At 36.5% G+C, this 13368-nt stretch overlaps 1 protein-coding gene and 3 non-coding genes across 4 annotated transcripts; all 4 read right to left on the bottom strand.

Moving 5' to 3' along the window:
• Nucleotides 1-9960: 9960 nt before the first annotated feature.
• Nucleotides 9961-12753, bottom strand: LOC107814057 (large ribosomal subunit protein P3-like). Its single transcript, XM_016639385.2, has 2 exons — nt 12449-12753; nt 9961-10275 (listed from the first exon to the last, which is right to left on the bottom strand). The coding sequence occupies exons 1-2, from the start codon at nt 12644-12646 to the stop codon at nt 10108-10110; spliced, it is 366 nt and encodes a 121-aa protein (XP_016494871.2). The 5' UTR covers nt 12647-12753; the 3' UTR covers nt 9961-10107.
• On the bottom strand, nt 10583-10705 carry LOC142173071 (small nucleolar RNA SNORD14). The gene has a single exon (XR_012702501.1). It is a non-coding gene; the product is annotated as a small nucleolar RNA SNORD14 (small nucleolar RNA).
• LOC142173070 (small nucleolar RNA SNORD14) lies at nt 10968-11090 on the bottom strand. Its single transcript, XR_012702500.1, has one exon. It is a non-coding gene; the product is annotated as a small nucleolar RNA SNORD14 (small nucleolar RNA).
• On the bottom strand, nt 11381-11503 carry LOC142173072 (small nucleolar RNA SNORD14). Its single transcript, XR_012702502.1, has one exon. It is a non-coding gene; the product is annotated as a small nucleolar RNA SNORD14 (small nucleolar RNA).
• Nucleotides 12754-13368: the final 615 nt, after the last annotated feature.

The raw sequence follows: 13368 nt of genomic DNA, 5'->3' as shown, positions 1-13368 counted from the left end.
AAAAGACCTCCCGATCAGTATCCGAGAAGTGTCAAGTCATGCAAATGGAAGTCGGGAATAACACTCTGATCCCCAGCAGAGAAGAGGATCATAAGCTGGAAATGAATTGATAGCCGAAAGAATCCCCAGTAGAGAGAGTCATATCGGTAACACTCCAATCCCCAACTGAAAAAATAAAATAAAATGAGAGAGTCTTATCGGTGAAAACCTCCACAGGCACCATAAGGCGACGGAAGTTGAGAGAAATAAAACGAGAGAGTCTTATCGATGAAAACCTTCACAGGCACCATAAGGCGACGAGAGTTGAGGGAAATGAGAGAGTCTTATTAGTGAAAACCCCTCGAAGGGCACTATGAGGCGACAAGGGGTCAAAAGAGGCAAACAAGATAAGATTGACGGAAAGGATCTGTCGAGGCATCAAGCAGTGCAAAGATGTTGAGTCGACAAAAGAATTGGGCGCTTACATATCCCCAACAAAGTAAGGCCATCAGAAAGATTGATTGATATAAATAGACTAGGTTGGTTAATCCGAAATGCACGACGTGATCATTGGGATCGGTTGTACCATTCAGAAAACTATTTTTCTTCTCCCCAACATTTTTCAGAAAACTATTCTTCTCTTATTTTCTTGCATTCATCATTTGTTATTTTTTTTATTTTTAAAGACTTTATCTCCCCAGCAGTTTGTTTTTGAAAAGAATTTTCAGAGCTTATTACCAGTTGCCAAGATGGTGCAAAAACACAATGTGGATAGGACGGTCCAAAGATAATGCAATGGAACAAGAAAGAAGTTCGTTGCAAGACCAAATGATGGATTGGTCTAGGATTTCGGGGAGAGTATGGAGAAAAGTGGGAAGCAACAATTGGTGAATAAAGAATCGTCAAGAAACAAAAGCATCCCTGGCAGATTATCGACCAAGTTCCAAGAGGGTCGGACAACACGGAGCAGGGAAAGAAGAGGGGGAAAACCATCCCCAACAGGAATATGATCGCCAGCAGGAATATCATCCCCAGCAAATAATATCATCCCCAGCAAGTTTTGTAATAAAACTCAAAGCATGGAAAGGAAAAAGGGAAAAACCATCCCCAGCAGGAGTGGCACGACCACTCACCATGTTTTAAACTAACAAAATTTTCTTTGATTTGAAGCAGGGGAAATGAAATGTTATTGACAGTGGGAAGACATGGCCACAAAGAAGATTATCAAACTGGGGCAGAAAATTTTCTCTCATTGCCAAAATTTTCTTGAAATCAGATACCCACTTGGGGAAGATGGAAGATAACACAAGTTTTGAAGGAAGTGGAATCCCCAGCAGTTTACGGGAGAAGGCAATACAAGTTTTAAAGAAAGCAATCTTGGAAGAAGCAAGATAACCCAAGTTTTAAGGGTAGTGATCTTTGAATCAGTATCATCCCCACCATTGTTAAAAGGAGGAAAGTAACTAGTCTTAAAGAAGGAAGATAATTCCCCAGCAGTGTTATCCCCGGCAGGTTTCATAGAAGTGAAAACACCAGTTTGAGGAAAGTAATTGTTGAAGAAGTCAGGAGCCCGCCTGTAGAATGGAGGTTGTTAAATTTTAAGTTGATGAAGTCAGGAGCCCGCCTGTAGAACGGAGGTTGTTATAATTTTAAGTCGAGGAAGTCAGGAGCCCGCCTGTAGAATGGAGGTTGTTAACTGTTAAGTTGATGAAGTTAGGAGCCCGCCTGTAGAATGGAGGTTGTTAAATTTTAAGTTGATGAAGTCAGGAGCCCGCCTGTAGAACGGAGGTTGTTATAATTTTCAGTCGAAGAAGTCAGGAGCCCGCCTGTAGAATGGAGGTTGTTAAATTTTAAGTTGATGAAGTCAGGAGCCCGCCTGTAGAATGGAGGTTGTTAAATTTTAAGTTGATGAAGTCGGGAGCCCGCTCGTAGAATGGAGGCGTTACTTTTTTAAAGTTGTTGCATTCGGGAGCCCACCCGTAGAACGGAGGAGTTACTTTTTAAGTTGTTAAAGTCGGGAGCCCGCCTGCAAAATAGAGGAATACATTTCAAGATCAAATCAGAGGTCAGTAATGCGGAGGGTTACAACAAAATACCCCCAGCATGAATCCCATCGCAGAAATCAGAAAAAAGACTATAAGAACAAGTCGGAGATAGATAAGATTTTGTAATTCCTAGTTTAAGTCTAGCTTCTTGTTTTCTTTTGGCACGGTGTAATAAGGAGATCGAAAAGCAGTAGCAACAGCATGCAGCAGCAGTAACAGCAAAAATGCAGTCACATGGTAGTCCCAGCTACCAAAACTTCCCGAACTACATTAACCCGATTCCCTTTTAGCCAGGGATATGTAGGAAACCTTTGAAGCAAAGGTTCGGTTAAATCTTTTCAAAAATGCTTCACACGGAGTATTCCAACGGGCAAACATCGCTCGTATCCGCTCACTTTATCTTTGCACGAAAACTCTTTGTGTTTTCGGACAAAGAGGGGTAGCTGTGAGCACGTGATTTTTGTTTTACGAAAATTACTCCAAAATGAAATCGAAAACAAATTGCCTTTGGGTACAATTTTGAGAATTTTGCGTGACATTTTGGATAATTATTTTTGTCTGTGAATGTTTATCTTGTTTTAATTAATTGAAAAATACCAAAATACATGTTGCATGCATATTTAGGATTTAATTGTGCATTTTTTAATTAATTAAACCATGTCCTATTTTAAAATAATGAAAATCACAAAAATATGAATTTTGGTAGCTTTGTCATTTTTATTGTTTAATTGTGTGATTTTATTTTAATCAATATTTGATCATGTGTGTTAATTATTGTTAAGGGTTAATTAATATATTTTTAAAATGATCTTGGTTTTACAATTTAATTTAGGAATTTTGGTATTTAGGAATTAAAAGAAAATTAAAGGAAAAAAAGAAAGGAGTGAAAAATTGGACCAAATCGGAACTAGGCCAATTTCAATGCAAAATCAGGCCCAAATCATATCAAACGATCCAATCCAATAAGCCTGGTCTCTCAGACAGTCCAAACGACGCCGTTTCGGTGCCTCAGATCTAAGCCGTTGATTTGTTTCCATTAGACAGCTCAGTTCAACCCAACATTAATTGAAACGACGTCGTTTTAGGCGAGTTGATCCGAGCCGTCCGTTCCCAGTGATCCAACGGTCCCAACCTTCCCCCATAACCCGGTCCATTTCAACCTGGGTCGACCCAGTCTCGATGCATGACCAAACGTCACCGTTTCCTTTAAGTGAATTGATCTAGGCCGTTGATCGTACTTGATCCAACGGCCAAGATCAAATCCCCACCCCACTATATATTCCTAAACCATACCCCACCCCCTAAGCCATACCTCCCCCCCCCTTCGCTTTCGTCTCTAACCTAGAGACAGGCCCCAACACTCGCTGTCTTCAACCACCGCCCTCCGCCCACCGGAAATTGCCTCACGGCGGTTCCGGTGGTCCAAACAGCCCCAAAATTACACCATAGCCTCCCCATAACGTCCTCTTTCCAAATCCCATATCAGCTTTCCTCGAATCAGTACCCAACGATTCGAATCTTAGATCGAAGAATCGAACCAAACCCTAATCCGTCCAATGACCACCAAAATTACACCACAGCTTCCCCTCGACCTCCCCAACCTAAACTCTCGAATCATGGCCGACTGCTTCGAATTTTAAATCGAAGGCAAACCCTAAAGGAACCAGCTTCAGACTGTGTACGAGGTTAAAGGTTTGAGGTTTTAACCGACTTTAATCGAGTGTTCTCAGTCGAGAACACTCGATTAAGGTCCGTTTTGACTTCAAAAGTTTCAAGACGAAGTTCAGACTGAAACGGATTGGGTTTGGTCTGAAATTTTGAGGTATTTCATTTTGTTTGCCTTTTTCTTTTGTTGTTGTCTTATTTCTGACTGATTAGTTCGTCATTTAGGTCAACTAATCCTCCTCATCTTCCGGACCTTTTTTCTGGTCCAGTTTTTCTCATCTTGGTCGATTGGCATATGTTGAATCAATTGAACGGTCTCGTCGATTGACCCACTCATGTATATAGTTTAGTAGTTCTCATCAAGTTGTTTGGTATCGTTTGTTTTGTTCTCAGCCTCAGGGTTCCATTCAGTATATCCTCAGGGCCCCTACATTTTGTGTTTAAGGCTAATTTAGAACTGTAAGTGTGCTCTTATTATTGGATCGAATTGCTTCATTTTATGTGATGTTTGGTTCCCTCTTCTTTGTTGTCCATCATTTTGCATATGAGTTCAGTTTGTTTGTCAATTCAGTACGTTTACAGTGATCGTTCATTTTGCCTAAGTTTGATTTAGAATTGTGAATGCAGTCAATTATTCCCATATACATGTGCATCTTAGCAGCTTTGCATAAGTCTGCTATTTGGTCTAATCTGAGTTCTAAGTTCGAACTGTTAGGTGAATTGAATTAAATTGGTTATAGCTGATGTAGTTTGTTGTTTAATTAAGAATCAGTTTAGTTATCTGATTAAGGATTGGTTATAGCTGATGAGGTAAAAGAGATTGGGTAGGACAGTAATTTCAGGGACTTTAGGAGGGTATTTTGGGATTTAAAAGGTTTGAAAATGGTTTAAGTTGAATGGTCTGACAGTAGGGTACTAAAGTACCATTTAAACTAATGAATTATTTAGTAATAGTGGGGAACAAGGCTTAATGGCATGGGAAGTTGATTAAACAAGTTAATTCACCCATAACCTTTAATTAAAACAAAAGAACAAGACATATATGGTAGTGGGGGTTCAGGGAGTGTGGGCAGGATGTTTTCTGATTAGTTTAAGTGTTTCAAGGCAGATAAGGGCTGTGGTTTTGGTATAAATAGGGGTTTGGACAGATTTAAAAGGGGATTTTTTTGGAGGGCATGGTAAAAGCATTGTTAAGAGTGTCTTTGAGGCTGCAAACAGGCTGAGAATATAGGCATACACACTTGGGTTCTACTGTTCCATAAAAGAAACACTGTTACCTTGTTTTCATGCTTAGCAATTTTGGTCAAAGTTGAGTAGACCTTCGATTGAGTTTTATTGCTGTCGAGATTTCAAAGGTTTTAAGACAGTTTGAGATGAGTTTGGGTATAGTGTTGCAGTAGTGTTTGTTTTTTTCTGATTTCATTTCGGAGGTCGTTTGAGCTGTTTAAGTTTGAGTGTCCTAGTTTTGATTGGTTTCAAGCTCACCTGGATTTGCTGCACATGTTACTAGGCTGTTTGTGGATTGCTGTTTGTTGTTGTTGTGTTATCTGCTACTGCTGACTATTCCTTCTCCTCTTCTTCTATTCTCTATTACCAGGTACACTTTCGAATCACACTGTGATGTAGCTGTGAGATGTAAAAGTGAAAAGAAAATGCTCGAGTAGTGGAGTACTTAGTGCATCTGTAATTTAGTAGATAAATGATAAGTTGTATAGTCTATCTTTATAACTCAATGAAGAATGTGGACTGTGGAGTTTGTATCTGATAAGGACTGTATTGGACCATTAATTTGCCTTTCTTAGTTGTAAATTTAGTAGTTTAATACCAACTTTAGTAGCATATAATTAAAAATCAAACTTCCAAGTTAACTGTGTTTTTCCCGAATAGTTAAGCATGCCCATTATTGTCAAACTGTTTAGTTAAATAAGTGGAATAAGATGAAGATAGCATGAGTTTGTTCTATTGAACCTGCCTGTTTGAACTTGTTAGTTTCACTAGCTATGAAGGTTTTAATATTGTCAACAGTAGATAGATAATGATTGTTGGCAGCCCATTTGCTCAAAAGTTGAAATATTGGGTTTGGCTTCATCATGTAAAGCAATTGGCAATAGCCTGTGTATGTTAAATCAGACTCGAATCCGCTTCTGTGAGTCGAACGCTGAACTTGGCCCGAATAACGCATGAAATCTGGTCGTAGGAAACGGGCTCGATCACAAGACCATCCTTAAAAATTATACAATAGAGTTAAGTAACAATTGGTTGGGACCTTCACTTTGTGTTTAGAGACGAACTTAATAGAAAAAATGTAGTCACTTTAGGATCGTCTTTTTAAAATAAACGAGCCTCGCCAAATAAAACGCACAGATTGTGGGGCCCTCACAAATGCATGTATTAATTACTTAGAACTCGGGATCGGCCGCTTAGCGAACTTCACGGCCATTTCCCAAAATAACCACGCGTTAGTCTCTTTAGGCGCGTACTTTAAATAACATTACCTTCTTAAATCCGGGTGCACATTTATGTGACCCAAATCCAAATCTCAACGAAGTCGAAATGCGTCGCTAATCACGGGTACATTGATTGTGACGTGATTCGAGATCATTTCCACGACGTTGCAAATTCCTTTTTTTTAAAATAATAATGAATGAGACGAGCCCCGACAAACAAAAATACACAAGCTGCGGGGCCCTCTATACGTGTTGGTAAAATTACTTAGACTTCGGGATGGGCCGTTTAGCAAAATTTTACGGCCTTACCCAAAATAATGATACGCTAGTCGCTTTAGACGCCTTTAATAATTTACTTTCTTAAACTCGGGTGCACATTTATGTGACCCAAGTCCAAATCTTAACGGAGTCGAAATGTGTCGATAACCACGGGTACATTGATGTGACGTGGTTCGAGATACGTTCTCACAACGTTGCAATTCTCTGTTAAAATAATAATAATAATAATAATAATAATAATAATAATAATAATAATAATAATAATAATAATAATAATAATAATAATAATAATAATAATAATAATAATAATAATAATATTGGTAAAGAGTTAAAACTTGCATATAAGCTCATAATTGTTAAAATCAGATACATAAGCCGAATGTGACAGTTGAGCGACCCTGCTAGAACCACAGAACTCGGGAATGCCTAACACCTTCTCCCGGGTTAACAGAATTTCTTATCCAGATTTCTGGTTCGCGGACTGTAATACAGAGTCATTCTTTTCCTCGATTCGGGATTAAACTAGTGACTTGGGACACCCTAAATCTCTCAAGTGGCGACTCTGAAATAAATAAACAAATCTCGTTTCGATTGTCCTTTAATTAGAGAAACTCCCTTTACGCCTCTTTGCGGGGTGTAGGTAAAAAGGAGGTGTGACAATAATAATTGCACATGCAACCATCTCATAGATGCATCTTATGTGGTATACATGGCAGGTGAATGGACTCATATTGACCTTTGATATATCCAGTATTCATGGGATTCAATCCCAATTTTATAAGTTGGTCAATTAATTAATGAGAACAAGTAATATATGAGAATTCGTAAAGAACTTTCTAGTCCTTTAATATTTACCCATGTGAATTCTCTTTTATTTTTGCACATCATACTTAAATTAACATGGCTAAACCAATTATGCCAACTGAATAAATTATCAATATTGATAAAGCTCAGATTTACACCATGACATGTGCAGTTATCAATAAACTCTAAGTTTATTATGATATGGGGTTTTATATCAATAAACATCCATTTTATTGTGGTATTCTTTTATTTGTGTAGTACAAATTGGAGAATAAAGCGGGTAGCTTTTCACATACATATTATCCCGCCACAAGTTGTAGTAATAGAGGATATTAAATCTTTTCTTTATTTATAGTTTCAATATAATCAACCGCTTTTGTGTATACTTTAGAAACTGAATAAGTTTCTTTGAGACTTATTACAACACAATAAATTGACATGATAATCAATTGTATTCCTCCAAAATAGTAATAATTGGCTCTTCCAGAGTTCTCAATTAATTTTGTAGTACCACATATTCATCAACATCCATATGGTAAATATCTCTGTTAAAAAGAAAGTTATACCATTATGGTTATGGTCAAAATTATATGCAAGACATGTTTCTTGCATTAATGTTATTCTTTGATGATCACATTACCAAAATATTTTGGTGTGCAATAGGTACGTGACCAATGACCATTCATGCCATAATAATGACATTATTTTCTTATATCATCTCAAACCTCCTTCTAGAGGTGAGTATGGTATATTCACTAACACTAGCACTTTCATATTCTTCCAAAAATGAATATGTATTCATAAATCAGATGTTGTCACATTCACATCATGAATGGACCATAATCAACTATATGTGCTTTATAAAATCTCATGTCAAATCGATAACAAATATTACTTTCACAAAGTGAAGGATTATTTTGAGAATCCTTATTGTTCTCATTACCACAATAATGACAATTATAATTTCGTCTATTGCCACGTCCATATCCATTGGTACATTCATAATAATAATTTTGTCTTCTTTCAGACTTATCACATACTGCTATCACATTCTCTTAATGGAATAAGAATGAAGCAAATTCAATGGGACGGGTTTTTAATTCTTTGCTCACGATCATACATGAATTTGATCATGTCAAGACATAGAAATTTTACCATTTTGGGTGGTTATAATTTCTTTCAAACTCTATTAGAGTTATATTAAAGTTTATTGTCTTTCCTTGTATTTAAAAACAAATTATAGAATAAAAGAGAAAAATACGGTAAAACACTTACCTTAAATCCAGAATTTAATCATGAAGGAAGTTCATGGAACAATTGACAATCATTATGCTCAATCCCAAAGCTTCTACTCAATTGATTAGAGTCTTGTGCTGATAACGTGTTATGAAATAATAAAAGAAGAAGAGGAGTATTGGAGAGAAAAGTAAAGAGAGAGAGAGAATTCTTATTGATTTTGGGATGAATTACAATGGAATAGAACCTTCTATTTATAGGAAAAAAGTGACTTAGCCACCAAGTAATAAACCCTGAGATCTTTCTAGTTATAGACATTCACCATAAATAAAATTCTATTTATAACATATATTAGTTTTTCCAAATTTTGAACTAATTATGAAACGTTCGAACAAGTCTTCTTTTTTATACAAGAAAAGAAATGCCTCCTACAAATATGTTGTTAAACTAAATCTTGTTTATTGGTAGAACCTTTTTGTAACAAACAGAGATTTCTAATAAAACTTTATTACTACATCTTTTGTAACATAAATTCATTAACACGCTGGCAAAAGAATACATTAAACTTGCTAATGCATGAAAACCCATTTAGTTATCAAGATTTAATGTAACAATATTTCTTTTTTTTTCCCTATTGGAAACAGTCTCTCTATATTCATTAGGTAGAGGTAAGTTATGCGCACACACTACTTTACTCAGATCCCATCCGTAAAAGTATACTGGGCTTATTGTTATAGTTGTTGTAATATTTGTTTTTCTTTCCAAATCCAAATACATTGGGCATCTTTCAATTTGCTATTATGCCTCCCATTTACTGTTTAGTTCAATTACTCCTTTTTTTCTCGCAAACAAGAAGGGGAAAAAATAGTCTATTCAAATCCTTTTTCTTCTGACTTCCCTAACAAAACAGTTGAAAATTTTGCATGAAATTGGTACCTTCTCATGTCAATCTTCTATTCACCAATTAAGCGAAAAATAGTTGCTTTTGAAGCCATTCTACATTCAAAAAGAATGTTTCTTTCGACATTTAGTAAATTTTTTTATTTAACATTCTTATTTTATCGTTAATGACACTTTCTTATAACTTTTCTATCTTACACCTTTAATTACGATCACAAGATTAAAAAAAAAATTAAACTTTTTGCCTAATAAAACTAAGATACATTGAACAAAATAGAGGATAAATGTTACTCCTTAGATCGAGAAGATTCCACTATCTGATTAGATCACTAAATTCAACATTCTTCATAACAAGGGTGGTCTGCATAATCAAACATTAGAGCAAGTGGGAGATTTCAGATATTTCTGAAATTAAAAGGTTAGTTACATTAGCATGTCTTCAAGCTTATACAATCAGACTTCAGTAGAACCTCTCAAAATTTGGTCGAGAATCGTTGGGTGTTCCATCCTTAATCAAAAGTTAGTTGTAAGTCACCTATGAAAGTGCAACACTCTTAGAGACAAGCTAACGTTCACTCTTTAAAAGATACCAAATGAGAGCAAAGTGAGTCAAAGAACCATAGAACACAATGTCATTAGATAACTAAACAGCAACTGATAAATCCAATGCTTATCAAAAATTTAGGGCCAACATAGTGACACTGACAAAAGATGCAGAGCAACTGAAAATTGAACTACTATATAATGCCAATCTAGTCAAAGAGTGAGAATCCCATGTCATCATCATCACTCTCTTCTTTCTCTTCCTTCTTCTCCTCAGCTGCAGGTGTTTCTGCAGCTGCTGCACCACCAGAAGGAGCCGCTGCTGCTGCAGCACCGCTTCCAATGAAGCCACCGCCCCCACCGCCACCAATGATCACCTGCATAAGATGCAAGACATGAGGATAACATAAATAAAGGCTTCTCCTAGCGACATCAACAATGATAATGCTTAACAGTATTATGACACATCACCAAAGACACCAAATAATCAAGTCAAATCAATTATGTTTGTTGGCTATAAGAATTCTCTACATAGGATCGGCTCAAATCATTTCAAAATAAAGACAAGGCAATGACAAAATTCAAATAGAAAACTGGAAAACCAAACAAAGAGGTTGCTTGTGATAGAACACAACGTGGAAAAGTAAGAGAATTGGAAATTGAAAAAGGGGCTGGGGGAGGGGGGAACTCAGACATCCAAGGAAGGATAAAAGCAGCATTATCTCTCAAGCCTCGCGAAGGCGAAAGATTTAGGGGGCCACTGCAAATGTTTTGAGAAACAAGCCTTCAAATGTATCATCACAGATCCCCCACTGATGCACTCAACCAAAAATATAAAGCACTTATACAATCAACAAAAGTCCCAAAAGTAGCAACTAATTATGCCAAGAATGGTATCAAGCAACCAAACAGATCATCAATTCCAGGTTCCTTTTATGTTTTAAGGGTTTAAAAGCAAGCTATTATCACATTTACAACCATATTTATAGCAAAAAAATAAATAAAGAGGTTGCTTATGATAGAACACAATGTGGGAAAGAAAGAGAATTGGAATTTGATGAGGGGGGAGGATCTCAGACATCCAAGGAAGGATAAAAACAGCATTATCTCTCAAGCCTGGCGAAGGCGAAAGATTTAGGCGGCCACTGCGAATGTTTTGAGAAACAAGCCTTCAAATGTATCATCAAGGATCCCCCACTGATGCACTCTCAACCAAAAATATAAAGCACTTATACAATCAACAAAAGTCCCAAAAGTAGCAACTAACAAAGCCAAGAATAGCAAATGAACAAACTAGAGTAACTAATTATGCCAAGATGGCATCAAGCGACAAAACAGATCATCAAATTCCAGTGTAGTTCCTTTTATGTTTAAGGGTTTAAAAGCAAGCTATTTTCACAATTGCAACTAAAAAAGGAAGAGGTTACTTGTGATAGAACACAGTGTGGAAAAGAAAGAGATTTGGAATTGAAGTAGGTGGAGAATCTCAGACATCCAAGGAAGGATAAAGGCAGCATTATCTCTCAAGCCCGGCGAAAGCGAAAGATTTAGGCGGCCACTGCAAATGTTTTGAGAAACAAGCCTTCAAATGCATAATCACAGAGCCCCACAAAAGCACTCAAACAGAAACATAAATCACCGATTGTTATGCCAAGAATTACATCAATCAACAAACTCATTTGATCGATGAATTATAAAACCTCAAAGATCATCAAATTCCACTAGATTCCGTTTGAGGGGTTAAAAGCAAGCTATTATCACAATTACAAGCACAAAAATAGCAACAAGTATAATCTCTAATACAGGAAAATAACCAAATATCCATTAAAAGTTTTCTTTTCTTTCCAATTTCCATACAAGGTTTGTTCTTCAACTAATCAAAAAGGTGAAACTCTTTAGTACCATAAAAACTGCACGAGAACCAGAAAGACAAAATCTATACATAATGAATTCTCGAGCTAAATCAGACAGATGAACAGGTATACTCCCATTCAGAATTCCCCATATAATTCAACTCCACTTGTTCTAACTCAGATCTGCAGTGGCACACAGTTCAAAAACCCTGTGCTTATCCACACATCATGCCTCTAAACTAAAACCCTGGGGCATGTTCTCCAAATTTTCACTCATATGACAACTTTAAAGAATTCAATTCATTTAGTAAAACAATTTCAGCTTTTCCTATTGGACTACCTTTTCAACCATTGGTTATATGTTCACTCACTACACACATACACGCGCACAAACATACACACACACACGCATACATACACACACGCACACACACACACATATCAAATTAACATCTTTTAACACTAGGGACCAGAATATACATTATTTTCAACAAATTACATTTATCATAATATTACCCTAAAATAAACATAATACGAGTGATTCAAGTCAAAATTGCACAGACAATTTTAGAACAAAAAGGAATACAAATAAAACAAAACCAAAAAAACCCAGATTCAAAACGATTCATCAAAGCAAAAAGAGACCCATTAAAGTTACAAGATTATTTTAACGAAAAGGGTTAAGAAAGGAAAATACCTGAAAGACGGCAGAGGAAGGAGTAACGTAGGAGAAAGAGGACTGAACGCCACCAGAAGAGTCAGTGGAAAGAGCAGCTTGAACAAGCTTGCGCTGAAGATCATAGGTGCAAGAAGCAGAAGCTTCTAGATCACCCTTCAGTTGCTTAGCACTCCATTCATCTCCTGAACCCTTGCAAACGAATGTGAAAACTCCCATTTTTTGCTCTTTTCTTTGTTTCTCTCTAGCTTTCTCTCTCAATGATATACAGAGGCGTTACGAATTGTGTGTAAATTGGGGTTTTTGTAGGAGGCTGAGGAGGAGAAACCCTAGGGTTGTTTACGTACCCTTTAAAAAGACTAATATACCCTCTTCTTGGGCAAATATATATTTACGATTTTGTCCTCAATAATTTTCTTTGAATGTTATTTTTGTTATAAAATAAAGACTGTAAAATAAAGACAAGTATAGAGAGAAATTGTTATATTATTCAAATTCAAACTGATGTACATAATGAACTGAAATCTCTTCTATTTATAGAAGAAAGGAAGTTGTTGTGTAAGTTGCTACTGCAAGCTGCTGTGTAAGCGGCTATTATACCAGATATGAATAATCTTCTACTGAGAGCAGTGTTTATCCATAACGGAGTACTGAATGGATAAGCTTATTATACTCGGTATGGATAATCTTCTACCGAGGATAATGTTTATCCATAACCGGGTACCGAAGTGATAAGCTTCTTCATGAAGCGTATTTCCAATAGAGTACTAAATAAATAAACATATTTACGGCGGAGTCCCGTATGGATAAGCTTCTTCAGGAAGCTTATTTACAACGGAGTACTAAATGAACATCCATAATATATTTATAACATTCCCCCTTGGATGTTCATTAAAAGATAATGTGCCTCGTTAAAACCTTACTAGGAAAAACTACGTGGG

The sequence above is a fragment of the Nicotiana tabacum genome, chromosome 18 (genome assembly GCF_000715075.1).
Source record: "Nicotiana tabacum cultivar K326 chromosome 18, ASM71507v2, whole genome shotgun sequence".
NCBI lineage: Eukaryota > Viridiplantae > Streptophyta > Magnoliopsida > Solanales > Solanaceae > Nicotiana > Nicotiana tabacum.
Note: the sequence above shows the minus strand (reverse complement) of the source record. Positions and strands in the feature narration are given on the sequence as shown.

Bases quoted from the DNA above. Each gene is read 5' to 3' on its own strand.
- LOC107814057 (XM_016639385.2), bottom strand. From the start codon at position 12,646: ATGGGAGTTTTCACATTCGTTTGCAAGGGTTCAGGAGATGAATGGAGT. The intron at 10,276-12,448 runs GTATTTTCCTTT...CATCTTATGCAG, and splicing joins CTTCCTCTGCCGTCTTTCAG to GTGATCATTGGTGGCGGTGG.